This window comes from Papio anubis, chromosome 5 (genome assembly GCF_008728515.1).
Source record: "Papio anubis isolate 15944 chromosome 5, Panubis1.0, whole genome shotgun sequence".
NCBI lineage: Eukaryota > Metazoa > Chordata > Mammalia > Primates > Cercopithecidae > Papio > Papio anubis.
In genome coordinates this window covers 128,611,766-128,629,721 of record NC_044980.1, presented here as the reverse complement: position 1 = coordinate 128,629,721, position 17,956 = coordinate 128,611,766, and the positions used below count along the sequence as shown (strand labels likewise).

Here is a 17,956-nt window from a genome sequence, read left to right as displayed (position 1 = left end):
GGCACCGATGCCTGCAAGAGCACACAGGTAGCCGATGGCCCACGTGAAATTGGAACCCAAGGGGAAGGTCTCCCTAGTGTGAAGTTCTTTCCACCACAGAGAAGGGAAAGGGCAACACCAAGGGAGATGGTGATGCCCAGGAAACAGGAAGAGAAGTGTCACGGGGTCCAGGTGCTCTCACCACAGGGCCAAGGTCGTGCACTCCCAGACGCGGACTCCTGCAGAGGGTTTAGTTGACCTCTGCTGCCACCAAGCGGCCGTTCTGAGGGTATCAGCCTTTGGGTGAGGGATATATACATAATATATGTGTAAACAGGTCGAAACTACTTTCATAGAACACTAAGATGTTATCTGCATAGAATACTAATGTTTTCTGCTCTTTTCAATCTTATTTCTCACAAGTGTACAATGGAGTTTCCCAAAGGCTATATTGCAAGTGATAACCCATTGACTAAAAGCAAAAGGAGACAGGGGAACACAATTGCTCTCTGTTTAAGCCAGACTTAGCTGCAAAAAGGGAACACAATACAAGTCTTCTCGTTAGTTACATTGGTTTAGAAAGAATCATTATTTTCATAGAATGTTATTTATGTTAAAATGTCATGGGTTTATTATTATACCTAAATGGATAAATATTTTTGAAATTCTGTTTGAATTTCCAGTAAATGTTGGTAAATATATAAGCAGACGTTCTTTGAGGCCCTTAATAATTTTCAGAAGTGAAAGGGGCTGCTGAATGGTAATGATTTTTTTTCTTCTTTTCATCGTTCCTAGTAAGGCAAATTGGCCAACCTTGAAGCCCCCCAACTCCAGGACACAGACACCAAAGCTGGTGCTTGGCTTGGAATTCTGTTTTGTTTTCATCCTTCTTAAAAATAGGATTCCATTTGTTTAAAGACTTTCCTGACCATGACACAGAAATTAATGCCTGGTACTAAGCTCTCTGAGGGCAGAGTCCCTACCATTGTCACCCAATGCCTGTAACAGCACTGGGAACAGACTACACGCTCTCTCTCTCTCTCTCTCACACACACACACACACACACACACACACACACACACATATTTGGTTAAATAGAAGCATAATGTGTTGATGGAGGAAAACTCACAAGCTGTTGGCCCCAACTATTCCACAAGATTGCCCTCTCCAGAAAAATCTAAGAGGAAGTAGATCCATTGCTGGCTGACGCCTCCCAGATCTGGCTACCACAAGAGGTTTGTTTGGGTTGGAGCTGAGTTTCTTCATTAAAGCCAAGTTTAATTCATTGCAGCCCAGGTGCTCCTGGGTGACAGTGAGGGTGTAGAAGATGTGCTGAGGCAGTGTCTGCCCAGCATGCAGGAGGGCAGGGAGGGGAGGGGCTGTTACTCAGAGCCAGGCTGAGGCTGGGCAGCGAGGCAGAGCCAGCCTGCAGCCTGAAAAACAAGTGCCCAGCAGGGAGCCCTAGCTCTACAAAAAGATGTGCTTTTATTTTAAGATATTATAAAAACAATATATGCTTGCTGTAAAAAAATTAAAACATTACAGTAATCACCATCATCAAATCACCATCATTATAGTGATATACAAAGAAATCACCATCATCAAAGTAGGAACTGAAAGCCTTCTCCCAATCCCACATCCCAGAAATAGCCACTATTAAATTTGGTGTGTACCCTTCAAGGGTTTTCAATGCCCATATAATTACGCATATATGATATGCATTTTAAAATGAAAATGAATAACATCATATATGTTATTCTGCCCCTCCATTTCTGCACTTAAAATGTCGCTGACCTATTTCCATGACAATATATGTAAGATCTACCTCATTCTTTTTAGTGGCTGTTTGTTTAACCCCCTCTTCTATTGACAGGCATTTGGAAAGTTTCTCAATTTTCATTATTACAAACAATTCTCAGTTAACATGGTCATGCTTGCATTTTTGCCCATTAATTTATGCTTCCTTTATTCTAAACCCTGCTCATTCTTGCTGCTATGCTGAATCTAAGGATTGGGAAGACTCAGCCCTGGCTCTGAAGATGGGCACAGGCCAGTGAGAAACAGAGGGTGCACACGCATGACTGTAGCACAGGGAGGGACACAGTGCCAGAGGGGTCATGTCGGTGGAAGGGCCATGGATGCTGCTAGTGGGGAGAGAGAGAGAATCAAGGAAGCCCTAACATCTAAAGGCTTAAAGCACCCGAGCTGGGTTGAAAACAGGGAGCATTCCTGTTCCTGGTGATGCTGGGGATAAGAGTGTCCTATAGGTTAAAGAAAAGCACAGAGGCAGGGAAGTCTGGAGGGTGCTGGGCAGACAAGCAGCTGGCCCAGCAGGCTTGTTGGATCACTTGGGAACTCTTTAAGCAACATTTAAATGCCCATTATATGCCTGGCACTGGATGGGATGGGGGAAATGATGGGAGCACAGGGAACCTGGACCAGAGCAATGGGAGGTGAGTCCAGAAGGGCAGTTCTGATGTGGTTGATGGGAGGCCTTCATTAGCAGTTTCAGACTCCATACTTATGTGTCCCAACAACTTTGTCCTTTTTTACACCACAAAATAGCCATCATCGTGGCTGCTGGTGATGTTCCCTGGGTTGGACAGCAGGGGAGTGTAGCCTCAGGAAGATTATCAAATGGGATTGGCGGTAAAGTCCTGAACTGGGGCTCAGGTATGTTGGAGCCTCAGTTTTTTCATCTGTAAACTGGATCAGCAATGCTTCTCTCTGCTTGCCTCCTCCTACAATCAAGAGGTGCCATGATGATTAATAGAAACTAGGAAAGGCTCAGACACCTGAAGAAGGTGGTTGCTGCATCTCAGCCTCATCAGGAGCACCCAGTAGAAGACCCTAGTTGGCCTTGTGGACGCAGCACCACTTCTAATCAAACTGTGCAAGCATACCTAGCACCAGGAAATGGTCCAGTTGAGGCAGACTTAAGAAACACATTCTAGGATGTGTTAGAGCAGAGACTTTCAGCCTACCCAGGGATGAACCAGGTGCCAGAAGCATCTCTTCACTCAGATCCTCCATGCCCGCCCAGGCCCAGTGATGCTGGAGCAGACAGGCAGGCTGGTCTCTCCCATCAATAGAGCCTCTCCACTGCACCAGAATGACGTGCCACTGAAGTCCCTCATGGCTGTCCCCAGCACCGAGGTCAGCATCTGCTCGGCAAATGTTTGATGACTGAACAAATGAATGAATGTCCCACTGCAGGAGGGTGGGCAGCTTGAACTGTAACCTGCAGAGATCCCCAGGGGACCCTGCAGTCCCAGGGGCTGTGAAGGAGAAAGATTGAGGAGGGCATGCTGAGGGTTTTATTTCAAGCAGGGAACCCTCCGCTCCAGTAACAGGTTTCACACCGAAGAGACAGAACACTTTCAACTCTTTTGCACCATAGCATTGCTTTGGTCTTAGGTCTAGTAAGGCAGAGATTTTTCTGAGTCATGGCCCAAATCACTCAAAGGCAGGGGGTGGTGGGGGAACAGGGTAGTGGAGAAACCAAGGAAGACCTTTTCAAGGGAAAGAAAAAAAGAACAAATTTGAGGACATTTCCTTCACTGGGATGTAAGCCAGGGATGGCAAATAGATTCATTTCGTATGGCAGTTCTGCGCAGCTGGTGGTGGCTGCCGGGGCACTGTGCTGAGAAAGACTCTGAGGCGCCACTCGGCTCATCAAGAAAGGGCTCTATGATTGACTAGGAATGCTTGTTGTGGGCACAGAATTGGGAGAGGCTGGAGGGACACAAGCCACATAACAGCAAAATAGCAATGGCCTCCCCATGCAGCTCTAGTAAGGAATAAAATTTAGAACAATGAAGTCACTCTGGAAACCAGACTGTGGATCAAGTATTTTGTTTTGTTTTGTTTTGTTCTCCATGTAAAAATAAGGCCCAGAGAGTGCCCACCCCAACCAAGCCCAGGGCCAGCCTGCCTGAAGCAACTCACCAACGTGTGCCACTGCTCAGGGTGGGAGAACCCCTAGAAGGTTTCTGTCCATCATCACCCTTTTCAACGGCTATGCCCTCCCTGCCGACCTGAGGCATCTGGGAAAAAAGAAGCCAGGCTGCCCCTGCTCAGTTTCTCGCCTCACCTGTGTGGAGGGGGGTTTCCCTCTGGGCCTGCAACATCCACAGAGGCCTGAACAGAGCGAGAGGAATGACAGTGGCCAGGAGCCTCTTGGAAGCCAGGCAGGGGCATCTGACAGAGAAACAATGTGAAGAAGTTTTTAATGCTTTTATTTTGAAACTTAGAGCCAACTCCACCTCTTCCATGAATTCACAGTGAGTTTACAATGGCCATGGGGGGAGGATCTATTTTACTCCAGTTTTGTTTTGTTCTGTTCGTTTTTTTGTTACCAGGTGCAAGTCCAAAGCTGAAATAGTTGGTGATCAGTTGACCAATAGTCAGTTGAATCCCTCCAAGGCAGGAGCTCCGCTGCCCCAGCTGGGGTGGGGATCAGAATGCTTGCAATTGTGAAGGAAGGAAGGGGTTCTGAGGACAGCCTGCTTGGCTGAAAGCCCACCTGGCGGAGAGTCTTTCTTTCTCTTCAGTAAATTCACACCATGGGTTCTGCAGACACTGTTAGCATTGACCTGTTAATGGGATGAGGCCCTGGGAAAAAGGAGGAGAGACAAGAACATCATCTAACAGGAGTCTTGAAATCTTGGATCTTGGGGTCAAACAATCCATTTGGAGACTGGGTTTGTGAAGCACCAAGAGGCAAAGTACGGAGTGGCAGAGGCTCTCAGGGTTACCGGGGCTATTTGTAAATGTTCAAAAAAGGTATCATAAGAGGACTATGTCTTCTTTCCTTGAAAATCAGTTTTCCTGAAACTGCAAGTAGGCTACTGAGATCTGGAGCATGCATGTCAGGACAGAGGGCAGACCAGCATTATTCCAGGAAGCTCTGGAGCTTGGTCTTGGACAGGTGGATGGCAGAGTTGGATTCATGAGCCACAGACAAGTTTGAGAACCAGCCACTGATGAGTGGGTGGGATGCCACTTCTACCACCAAAGGTCACTGATCTTCCCGCATGGGACTTGGGGACGCTGGGGGAAATCTCTGTGCTTGGTTGCTGGAAGGCACCTGGCAGCTGCTGGGAGCTGGGTGATCTATCCCCTGCAGGCTCTTAGAAACAATTCTCAAGTCATCCCTGTCATCTGTACCCAGGAACTCTCGAGATGGTCCTCATCCCGCCACTTCTTAGGGACGGCTTGACTCCCTAGATCTCTAATATACGTCATCTCACTCTGTCCTGGGTCTAGACAATGAGGGAGGCATTCAAAGATTGGGTGTGACTGCTATCTGAGCATGGCCTGCCCCAAATCTCAGAGCTACTTGGTAAATTAAAATCCAGTCTTGTTAACAGGCCTTGGTGTTTTGGGGTTAGAACAGGAAGTTGAATGCCATGGGCAAGACTTGTTTAAGATGAATCTGCAGACCGGTGGCTGGGAACCTCACTCTCCCACCAGGAGGCAACAAACTCCTCCCTGCCTTAGCAGTCCTCTCTGCTGAGGGAGACAGACGTCCATGCCCCTTGCAAGAAAGAGCGCTTTCAGAAAGAAAAGCTTCCAATTGCGTTGGTCACTGCTTGTGAAAGGCTAAATGCAGGACAATCATGATTGGGTTGCTAGAAAGTTCCTTCTTTGTACTGAAGCAGTTAATCACGAGGGTGGTCGCAGTGGCAGGTACGACAGGTTGGGCAGGCATCCGGCCACTCTGGGATCTGGGAGGTCTTGGCGTTAAAACTATCTTGTAGCTGAAGATTTCATGACATGGGAAAATGGTCCCAAACTACTGAATGGGAAAAGAGGGCTGTAAAACACTGTGTAGGGTAGGATCCCAATTTGAAAATACACAGAAGACAAATCTGGAAGAATAATAACAAGGTCTTGTGATGACAGGTCTTACTATTTTGTTCTTTCTGTTTATTTAAATTTTCTATTTTTTCTACAATAAAAATGCATGACTTTTATTATAGGATGTTTAAGAAATTACTTTTCTCTTAAAGAAAGAAAAGGGGGAAATGGCCAATATCCGAGCACAGCTTTAAGAAGAAGACAAACTCCTTCCCTGTCCTGGAGGCCACCCAAATGCTGTAACTCTTCACTCAAGATGTTGAATTATGCAAACTGTGTTGCTACCCTTTTCCTTTTATAAGAAAGGGGAAATAGCCAGAAAAGCAGTGAATGTTTGCTGCTTTAGCAAAAAGTGGAGAGCATTTTATTTGAAGCCAGCTTCTGGGGCTTGTCCTGGGCTAACTACAGTCAGCCTGGTTGGTCAGGCCCCCTCCCTTTGTCCAGGTTCTGGCACCACCCGTGCACCCCAGCAGGGCTCTGCCGTCCCGAGAACACCCCTGCCAGCTCACACGGGGAGGCAGCAGTGAGGTTTTATAGACAAAGATCATCCTTCCTAGGAGAATTTGTGCTAACCAAGACTCATGTCAAATGGCTTCTTAGTTGACTAGAAAGTTCAGTCCACACCCACTTTGTCTTCTGAGCTTTGCAGGTAGCCAGTGTGGGGCCAGACAATGAGGAAGAAAAAGCACAGGGAGGAAGAGGAGGCCTGAGGGAATATGGGGGTTGGTCATCCACCCATCCGACGACACTGCTGAGTGGTCCTTTGTGTGCCAGGCTCTGTGCCAGGCACCATTAGTGCAAACGTAGGGACAGCACGGCAGCCCCGCCTGGGGAGTGAGGGCATCCTCTGGCATTTAGGATGCAGTGTGGGTGGGGGTGGGGGATGGTCTGCAGAAGGCGCGACTCACCCCAGCTGAGAAAGCAAGCCGGCAATCCGGGAGGAGGAGACTTCTACAGCCTGGATGACAAAGAGCTGGTGAAGCCAAGGACAAGTGGGAAAGGAGCGAGAAGAGGATGTCAGGCAGAGGGGACAGCCTGAGCAAAGACCTAGGGGCAAGAGAGAGGGCGGGACATTCAGAACAGTGGTGAAGGGTGAGGCCAGCAGAAGCAGGGTGAGGGCTTTATCTAGAGGGCAATGGGGAGCCAAGGAGGGCATGTGAGCACGGGAGTCAGATTTCTGTCTTTAGAAGAGTCCTCAGGCTACAGTGATCTTTCTGCAATGAGAAAGAAAAAGAGGGTATGGGAGGCAAAGAATGGTGGCAGAGACCTGTCCTCTAGGGCTCTGGGAGCCTGTGGGTGGCTCTCAAGTCAGGCCCTGCAGTTCAGTAGGGAGGTGGGGAGACGGTGCCCCCCTGCAGGTATCCTGGTTGCAGTCCTCACTTGTGAGCCTGGGTCATTGCGTCTGCACGGTGAAGGTAAAAGTGCTTCTCTGCAAGGGCTGTTGAAGCTACTGGATGGGAAAATGGAGAGGCAAACTGCCTGGAAACAGGTATACTCTGTGCCAGACTCGGTCCCTGGGGACCCAGCACACCACCAGTCACTGGTGGGCATTTCCCAACTGCTGTTTGATGACAAGAAGGGTGGCAGCTCTAGCCCCAGCTTACCACAGATAAGATATGTGATAAACCACAGGACATTTCAGAAGGCCACAACATTCTCATGACCAAAAAAAAAAAAAAAAGAGTTTCAAGTTCCTGGGAGGTACAATTAGCTGGGATGGAAGCACACTGACCTGGCGCTCATGGACTTGTCACTGCGTGGTCCCCGCGGATAGCCTGCAGCGACAGCTCGTACCCAAGGAACATGGCCGCGCTCATGGGGAAGCCCCGCACCGCGTTCACAGTGATGCCTCTGAAAAACACCTTTGCACAGGGGCCCAGTTATTGCAGGGGACTGAGCCACACCTCTGCAGGGCCACTAAGGAGGGGCAGAGAACGGCTCGTGGTGCTGCCTGCCCAGGCCCCGTCCCCAGCCACAGCCCAAAGGACCTGTGTAGGCAGAGACCACAAAGGGAAGTTCCAGTCATGCCCTGCCCTGACCCGTGTCATGCCTGATGGTGCTTTTCCTGCCAGACCCTGATACACATGCACTAAATACTATAGGTAAGCTGTTGGGCCAGGCAAACACCTACATATGCTTTTTAAATTGCCCTCTCTCCCCCTCTCTCTCTCTTCTTCTCTCATATGCATACACACACTGTCTCTCTCTCTCTCTCTCTCTCTCTCTCCTCCAGAATCTAGAAGCCCTAAGTAGAACACCCAGCCATGCCCAATCACTGTAGCAGGGGCTTCACAGGACATCCCCAAAGTGGCAGAGAACGGAACTCGAACTGTGCTTAAGACTCTGCAGACGTGGAGTTGAGGCACAGCTTTGCCATTGAGGTTGAGGCACAGTTTGTCACTTGGGCCAATGGCAAACTCTCTGGAACTCATTTTTCCCGACTGTAAGAGGGGAGTAATGATAGAATCAACCTGATAAGAATGTTGGAGGGACTAAATGAGATGAGGCTTTTCAAGCACTTGCACGGTGCCTGGCATACAGCATAAGCATGTGTTAACTGCTGATTATCATCATCACCCTCCTTGTTCTTATTAATAGTCTATCACCTAATAGGGAATAGGACTCAACCTCCAGCACTAGAATGCGTGCTTGGGAAGAATGGCCCGTGCTGCTGAGCTGCTGAACTCTGCCTTTGCTGCTCCATGACACCTGCATTTGTCTTCCATCCCCAGGGAGTATTATGTGATGCTTCCCAAACATGGCCTATGATCTTCCTTTCCTCCCTCAATCTTTTTGCTTGGTGTTGGGTGTCAGCTCATAAATGTGATGTGATTCCAACTCTCAAGCAGTGATAACCTATTAGCAGAGATAAGGCCCGTTTAGGAACAATAACAACATGACCCAGAAAATGAGAACAGATAAGAGCTTTGGCGAGAGGGACCGTGGGGAGGAGCTGGCCTTTTATACATCCTCTGGTAAGTAACGACCATCTAAAAGCAAGTTCTCACACAAATATAAATGACTTGAGAACTGTCAGGCACAGATAGAAACCTACTCGGATTCCTGTATAATTTTCTAAGTTTAAGAAACAGAACTGGTCATTTTGTAAAAGTAGAAACCAACCCTTTGCGTTTCCCAGTTTCCTCAGTCTCTGGGCACTGTGGTATCAGAGTTGGTGCAGGCCTCTGTCACTGGCTAGGATATCAGGTGACCTTCCTTCAGGAGAGGTGCCTGCACTTCGCAGCAGCCTCCAGGGTGCAACATGGCCCTAGGGACGGGGCTAATGGACAAGGATCCCTAGAGATGAAAAAGTGGCTCAGCCAAGCCCTCGAGCTGTTCAAGCAGTGAGATCCTGGTAATATTAACACTCTTCTCTGATGTCTGACCTTTCTGGAATTCCACAGGCTCATCCAGAGTGACTGAATAACAGCCAGGAACTGGGTCAAACTCCGAGAGGAAAATTCCATGCCGGTGCCCACAGAGGTTGCCCTGTGGGTCTGGGCTTGGCTCTGCTCTGCAAGGTGGAGGCAGCCATGGCCCGGCTTGGAGTGTGAGCCTTCTGTCCCACAGCACCAGGCTCTGCAGGAGCTGTGGGTCACTTCAGACAAGCAGACAGCCCTCCCTCCAGCAGCTGTGGCCTGCTCTGCTGCGGAGCCCACAGAAGGCAAACAAAGTGCAGACCTGCCAGCTTTTACCTAGAGCTGTCAGAGCATATGACCTCCAGACCGAGTCCCCCTCACTCCCGCCCTACAAAGCCTCAGTGGCTCCCTATGGGCTAGAGTCAGGTCCATACCGTTTCCTGGCTTGCAAGGACCCACATACTCTCCCTTGCACTTTCTCTGCACGGCCTCTCACAGCTGACACCCTGGGCAGGTTAACGGCCTGTCATTCCTTTAAGGGGCCAGACTTTTTCCTCCACTGGGCCTCTTCTGGTACCCTCTGCCTGGAGTGCTTCCCAGGCCTGGCTTGCAGCCTGGCAGTGTCGCCATGGCCACCCCCAGGTGGATGATGGCCCCTCACCTTCTGTGCACTCAGTATCTCCCTATTGCAGCACTCCTCACACTGTTCTCCAAGTGTCCCTGACTTACCTGTCAGGAAGGACAGACAACAGGGGTGGGAGTGGGATTAGCAACCACAGTCAGGACAGTGAATGCAGGGCTGTGTGGGTGGTTTGCCTCTGAAACCCCAGCACCTGCGAGTGCTTAGCCCAGAGTAGACCTTCCATAAACACATTAAATGAATCAGTGAATGGATGGATGGATGAGTAAATGAATGAATGAATAAATGAACTTTTGGACGTGAAAAAGGAAGAGTCCTGGTGGCTGTAGTTCAGGGTTCCTGGAGCAAGAGGGAGGCTCCAGATTCCCCAGGGACAGCAACCCAGGGCAGCTGGCCCTGGTGCCTCCGGAAGCTGTCTACCTACAAATGCCCCCTCTGTCTGCCATTCAGCCTCATCTCACTGCCACAGCAGCTGCTTCCACAGAGCCAAGAATACCAAGGTGCTTCACCAGCCTCGTTATTTCAGATGGGAACTCTCCAAGTCAGAGCTATGGTCCATGTAGCCCAAGACGACCCTAACAGTGGGCAGAGAATCGCTCCAAAACTACCAGATTTTTCTTCTGTTTCTACTTGGAGATGCCTCGACAAGTCCATGGACTTTTGATTTTCCCCACCACGAAGGCTACGCCACTGATCATCCCTAAGTGGGTTACAAAGAGCTACTCAAATTGGTCGCCATCATCATTATTAATGCCTTTCTAATTCTTTCCTGTCACAAACTTCTTCTTCCATAGGAAGGTGAGAACAGATTGGATGATGATGGACTTGGGGCCCTGCACTCTGCCTCTGCGAGCCACGGTCAAGAATGCTTGGGGAGGGGTGCTCCATATGGCCAGAGCCCAAGCCATCCGGGAACTGGAGCCATCCCTGGGGCACCGGGGAATCCTCTCTACCTCCTCCTCCTGCCGCTGCCAGAAAACTGCCTTTGAGACAACCTGATTGTTCTAGATGGTGTCGTTGTTTTTGTTGATGTTACTATTTATGTTCATAAGTAAACAGTCACATATACAAGCATACATAGATAGGTACATACACATATATTCTTATATACACTGTAAATGTTTTTGAAATGTATCACAAGAAACTTTATGGTAATTGCTTTTGAGTGAGGACAGGGACCACAGGCAGGGCATTGACACAGTATATCCTCAGGTAGTTTTGGAAGCTTCCTATGTTCATACATTACCAATTTTTGACCAATTGATACAAATTTTAAACAATTAACCTTGAACCATCTGATCACGCAGTGGTTACTCAAGCTGAGTATTGTTATCTTGACTTAAAACCTGTCTCTGAACCAACAGTGAGGACCAAATGCTATCAAAATTAAGAAACCAATCATCTGAACTTAGCTGACTTCCAGGACTTCATTTTTTAAAGAGCACAGTAATTTTTGCATGAAATAATATCAGCAATATATTTTGCCTCTACAGACTTTTTATAAATTATGACACATTAATATTTGGGGAAGTAGACAAAAACATCTCAGATAAAAATGAATCATCCATTTGAAACACTTTTATATCCTTCTGTACTCATTGGCTGAATCACAAACTGTACCTCTGCTAAAAAACAAAAAAAAAAAGAAGAAGAAGAAAAAAAGATACAAAAGATAATTGAGGCTGCACCAGGGCTGGGCTTCACCCTTCTGTCAGAGCAGCTCTTGTTAAAAATTTTAAAAAGGAATTTAAAATAATGAGAATAGTAAAGCTCTGAGTTTATCCATCCTTAAAACATAAAGATAGAACTCAAGTTCCCTCCTTATCACATCTTATACTAACCAGGGTCCAGCCTTTCCTCACACACTATGATATTCTGCTCTTCATTCCCAGGGCACCACTAGGGTCTTGCTTAATGGGCAGTGACCAAAGGTGGATGCAACATTTCAGCTGTAATCTGGTCAGGGCAGAGGCCTCCACCTCCTTTATTCTACCCACTATACTTCTATTAATGCAACCTTGGGACAGGTCTCACTGTTGGCTCACTGCACATTAGCTGATCAGAGCATGGGCTTTTTCTCTTTAGTTTACTGCTCTGTCCCCAGCTCCTAGAACTGTGCCTACCACATACTAGTTGCTCTAAAAATAAGCATTTGAAAACTAAAGCACTTAGGCATTTCTCCTTAGGAGCCTTCATCAAATCAGATTGCCCCATCCTTTACACAGATGATTGATTCATGATTGAATACTAAGGGCTGGACTTTACAGTGACTTCTGGTAGGTCTGTCCTTTAGATGTGGCCCTTTGATCTAGCTTTTGGATCTTGTCCCTCTCATGTGGCATGTTAGTTATTTACCACAACACTGGGTTATCCCAACTCTGCGTCTTTCCCAAGTTGGGGGAGAGAGTAAAACAGGACCTTGGAAAATTTGCTGTAAGAGGCAGAGGAGGGGCAGGTATAGAAATAGCTGTCACCCGTGGTGGTGTGTGAGAAGCGCCTTGAGAGAGGTACAGGAGAAGCAAGCCAAGGACATGGATCCTGGGGAGGCTGGTGGACTGCACTGGGCCTGGAAGGATGGGTAGACTCATCTGGCAGGGCCTGGGGTGGGGCAGCCATGTGAGAAAAGACCCAGAGCTCTGGGGTAACGCTGGTGCTAATAAAATCAATACTGATCATACTAATGCAAATGAGAAAGGGTTAACTCTTCCCTATGGGTTACATATTGAATGGAGTGCTTTTTGTATTAACCCACAAATGCCCCACCCTTCATGGAAGGGATGATCATTCTAGAAGAAACTGAGGCCCTGAGACATGAAGCTGCTTGCTTGGATCCTGCCAGCTCACAGTAGCTACATCTGACTTTGAACCCACATCTGCTGACTCTAAGAGCCACACCAAGAAAGCAAGGAGCCCGTGCAAGAAAGAGCCAGCAGGATGGTTTCTCCGGAGGGTGATGAATCTGTTTATAACCTTGGACACTGGACATGGAAGTCTGGTCTATCCTGGGGCAGCACCTTTTCAGGTGGTAGGAAGGGGTGTGTGTTAGGTTAAGCTCTTGAGCTGTAGGAAGAACGGAGGAGACACAGCCAAGGGAAATGGGTCGGAGGCTGCCTCCTCAGCCGAGATCAGAGGTCTGGGGTCAGGGCTTAGGTGGGAGAGCAGAAGACAGTTCACAGGGCCTGGAGCTGGTGAGATGAGCTGACTGAGGACAGGAAGGAGGCAAGGCGGCTCTGGCAATTCCCACCAGGAGGAGGGGTGGGGAAGGCACTGACCCATGAGTGAGGAAGGACTGCCCAACCTATCTTGATGAGAAGGCAAACTGTGGTGACAGACAGACGTAGACCAGGCCTAGGCGCCACCATGGACCAGCTGTGTGGCTGCAAGCAGATTACCAGCCCTCTCTGAACCTCTGTCAGGTAGGTCACATATCTACCTCCTCCACTGGCCATGTGAAAAGACCACCTAGGTAAAGTGCTTGACAAAGCACCCGCTTGTGGCAACTGACACATAGTCACCGGCAGCTGCCTGATCTCCTGATTCCCTTCTCTGTAGTCCCACATCCCCCTAAATGTGTGAATCACCTTCCAGGAACTGACACTGACCCCGCAGGCCTGCTGTGGGCTTACTTTAAGACCTTCCTTCTGGTAACTCTGGGAGATACAATCCAGGACACCTTTATATTTGTTTAAATAAACCCCATCAGCTTGGAGTCGACTTTTCACAACATCCATAGGAGTCGCTGTCCCCCAAGAAATTGCTCCTGCAAAGAGAAAGAAACAGGTGTCAGGGGCTGGCTCCTTAGGATCTGGAGGGGCCTGGCTCCTTGCGGATTTCTACCATTTAGAGATTCATTAAACCCGGAGAAGGGACAGAGCTCAGGAGTAGAACCCGCAAAGTTTGTTTCTGATTCTCGCTTGCCACTTGCTGTGAGACTTGGCAAAAGTTTCCTCCCTTCTCTAAGCCTCGGGCTTCTCGTCTATAAAATGGGGTGGCAGTACCTATCGTTGTGAGGCTGTTTTGAGGGCCAAATGAATTAATGAACGTGAAGCACTGAGCACAGTGCCAGTCCACAGCCAGTGCTCGAGACGTGGCTGTCTTTATTAGCAGTTTTTATTGGAGAAAGTGTAACAGGCTCCACAGGTACTTGGCAGCACCTTCCCGGGGCACCAGAAGAGAGCCCAGGGTGAGGCATGAGGCTGAAGGTTTGCAGCTCGCTGAGGGCAGGATTTACTCTGAACCCAGAGAAGCTAAACAAACACATGCAGACAGGCTGCTCACCAAGGAAGGGCCAGCCTGGGGGTTGCAAAAACACAGCAGGGACAGCTTTTTGAAAAATCTCTTTTCTTTTTCAAGTATGTGGAATAGAAGCCTTGGGATCACGTGCCACCAGGTCATCCTCATGGGATATGCTCAGGTAAGGAATTCTAGGAAAACAATGCCAGGTTATTATATAAACACAGAAATTCATATATTCCTAGATGAGGAGAGAAAAACAAATTGATGTTAAAGTCCAGGGCAACTGGTTTGCATGGTTTTGTAATTGCTGCCCAGTAGCTCCCAAAGGAGACCTTAGACTGCCCTTGGCCCTTGGCCTATCCTGGCCTCTGGTCCCCTCAGCCTCCTGCCCTTGGTCCTCCAAGAGCCTCTCTAAACCTGTGCCTTCTGCCTGGACAATGGGACCACTTCCCCAGGTACTGCCCTGGTGCACTCCCTTGTCCCTCTGCCCATGGGAAAGGGCATCACAAAACGGGATTTGCCTGCCAGGCCATTCACACCTGCTCTCTGCAGAAGTGAGAGCAGATGGGGCCTTGCAGTCTTCTCTGCCAGTCGGTACTGACTGAGCTCTTACTAGTAGCTGGGCATGAGCACAGGCACCTGGAGGCCAGAAGGTGAAACTGTAGTTAGGTGGCAAAGACATCAGCTTCATTATGTGTTCGCTATGAGCTGACAGCATGGCAAATTGTGATGATGAGGAGGAGAAAGAGAGGCAGGAGGAGGAGGAGGAGAGGGGGAGGGGGGAAGAGAAGAAGGAGGAGGGGGTAGAGAAGGAGAAGGAGAGGGAGGAGGAGGAGAGGGAGGAGGAGGAGGATTCATGATTTTCTTCTTTCTGTTAGATCTTTCCCATCACATCAAACATGCCATGATGCCAGCCTTCTTAAAAAGCATCCTCTCTTGACTTCCATAACCCTTCTGGCTATGGCTCTGTTTCTCTGTTCCTCATTACAGCATAGCAGAACCCTCAGAAGAGTTGTGTATACTTGGGTGCACCAATATCCTTCATCCCATTCTTTCTTGAGCCCACTCCATCAGGTTTTTACACCCTTCTCTCCATCAAATGGCCCTTACCAAAATCCCCAGTGGCCTCCACATTGTTAAATTCAGGAGGTGTGAGTAGCAGGTACAAAGGCCTTGTGGTCGGGGAAGGGCCAGGCATGGTCAAGTTGCAGCAGAGACGAGTGTGACTGGAGAAAGTGAGGAAGGGGAGAGGAGTAGAAGTGAGGTGGGTGGGGAACAGGGAGCTAGATCACTGAGAGCCTGGAAAACCATTGCAAGGATGTCAACTTTTACCTTAAATGAAAGAGGGATGTGGTGCAGGATTCTGAGCAGGGAGGTTAAGCAGCCAGGCCATGGTCACAAAATGATGAAGTGTGGATTTGAACTTAAATCTTTCTGGCTGCAGAGTCCCTGCTATACTGTCAGCACCAGCTGTGTGACCTGGGATTGGCTACTTAACATTTCTGGACCTGAGTTTTCTCATCTGTGAAATGGGGAGACTGATTCCTGCCTTGTAGAACTAATGGCATCCTTACATCACAAAGGTTGCATTTAATAAACTGAACCATGATCATGGATTTCCTTTCCAAAGCTTAGCAATGCCTGACACAGAGTATGTGTTCAAAATATATCCATTGCCTGAAAGTCAAATGGGTTCAAATGGGAACTGCCATTCTCATAGCCGCATAGGAAAAGGGATGAGGCTGAGGTGGGAGAGGACCAGGGACACAGTAGGTACCTAACAAATAATTATTGGGTGAGTACCTAAATGTGTCCTGCCCTCCCTCTGGGCTGAGAAGGGCATGGCAGTTCCCCAGCTGTCCCACTGCCATGGCCTGCACAGGGGTACGGCTCCAGCTGCTGCTGCTCTTACCTGCCATGCCGCCCGCCAGCCACACGGCACAGGGGCTGGGGCCTGTGCAGGCCTCAGGTGTGATCCATTCACTCAGGAACACGTAGGGGATGAAGTAGAGGCAATAGCCTGGGACATCCCTCAGCAGCATGGCACTGGCCCCCCGGTACAGCCCTGCCAGGCCCTCATTCCTCACAATGGTTGTAATGCAGTGCACGGGCCCCTGGTATGCTGGCTGCTCCACAGGAGCCACTGCCTTGGACTTCAAACCGAGGTTGGCTGCAAAGACAGGGGAGAGAAGGTGGCAAGTGACCCAGGGCGTAAGAGACTGGACATTCCCTGACACTGGAGCCAGCCCAGCCCTTTGACAGTTCCCTCTCATGTAGCCCATCAACTTTTACCAAATCTGACCTTGGCAGCTCAAACCAGGATACTGAGGTCCCAACAAGAGCCCCTGCCAATATACACAGCCAGACTGGGGATAATCTCAGCCACATGATAGAACACCAGTTACTTTAGGTCAATACCACTACTTCTTTCGAAGCAGATGTGACTTCAGAATGTCTAGAATCAATTATGACAAGCCACACTAAGCTCTTTTTTGAAGCCAGAAAATCCAACATGCTGTGTGTGTGTGTGTGTGTGTATGTGTGTATGTGTCTGTGTACACACTTATGCACAGTGTGGCGGGGCAAAATGTATATGAGATTTGGAGCCAGACTGTCCTGGCTGCAAATCCTAGCTCTACTGCTTATTGAAAATAATTTATAAATTATACATAAAATTTAAAATCTATAATTTTATAAAAATATCTACAAAGAACTCAAACAAATTTACAAGAAAAAACAAACAATCTCATCAAAAAGTAGGCTAAGGATATGAACAGACACTTCTCAAAAGAAGACATTTATGCAGCCAACAGACACAGGAAAAAATGCTCATCATCACTCGCCATCAGAGAAACGCAAATCAAAACCACAGTGAGATACCATCTCACACCAGTTAGAATGGCGATCATTAAAAAGTCAGGAAACAACAGGTGCTGGAGAGGATGTGGAGGAATAGGAACTTTTACACTGTTGGTGGGACTATAAACTAGTTCAACCGTTGTGGAAGACAGCATGGCGATTCCTCAAGGATCTAGAACTAGAAATACCATTTGGCCCAGCCATCCCATTACTGGGTATATACACAAAGGATTATAAATCATGCTGCTATAAAGACACATGCACACGTATGTTTACTGCGGCACTAGTCACAATAGCAAAGACTTGGAACAAATCCAAATGTCCATCAGTGATAGACTGACTGGATTAAGAAAATGTGGCACATATACACCATGGAATACTATGCAGCCATAAAAAAGGATGAGTTCATGTCCTTTGTAGGGACACAGATGAAGCTGGAAACCATCATTCTCAGCAAACTATCGCAAGGGCAAAAAACCAAACATTGCATGTTCTCACTCACAGGTGGGAATTGAACAATGAGAACACGTGGATACAGGAAGGGGAACATCACACACCAGGGCCTGTCATGGTATGGGGAGAGGGGGGAGGGATAGCATTAGGAGATATACCTAATGTAAATGATGAGTTAATGAGTGCAGCACACCAACATGGCACATGTATACACATGTAACAAACCTGCACGTTGTGCACATGTACCCTAGAACTTAAAGTATCATTAAAAAAAGAAAATAAAAGTTAAGCACAATAAAAAAGAAAATAATTTATAAATTATATATAAAATTTAAAATCTATAATTTCATATTTATAATTTTATAAAAATAAAATCAATTATTTTTTAAAAATTATTTGGAAATAATTCAAAATTTACCTTGGCAAGTCAGCATTTTCAGCCCATTTCCTTACGTTAAAAGAGGGAGAGGTTGTCATGAGTGCACATAAAGTAATACATGTACAGTGTCCAGCATGGTGATTTGAACATTGTAGGGGCCTAATGAGCTATCAACTGAGACCAAAGTT

At 47.9% G+C, this 17,956-nt stretch overlaps 1 protein-coding gene across 17 annotated transcripts in view; it reads right to left on the bottom strand.

Moving 5' to 3' along the window:
* The window catches only part of SLC25A48 (solute carrier family 25 member 48), a 251,674-nt gene that overhangs the window by 808 nt on the left and 232,910 nt on the right, over positions 1-17,956 (bottom strand). For 4 of the 17 annotated variants that reach the window (XM_031666470.1, XM_031666471.1, XM_017959887.3 and 1 more), the window contains 2 exons: positions 15,990-16,247; positions 12,522-13,601 (listed from right to left, as the gene is read on the bottom strand). In XM_031666470.1, coding sequence (XP_031522330.1) covers positions 13,012-13,601; positions 15,990-16,247 — 848 coding nt within the window. In that variant the 3' untranslated portion in view covers positions 12,522-13,011. Of the gene's footprint in view, positions 1-4,201; positions 5,854-6,750; positions 6,890-7,574; positions 7,705-12,521; positions 13,602-15,989; positions 16,248-17,956 lie in introns of those variants that run through there. The other 13 variants (XR_002522744.2, XR_001903790.3, XR_001903787.3 and 10 more) reach the window with 13 other exon arrangements.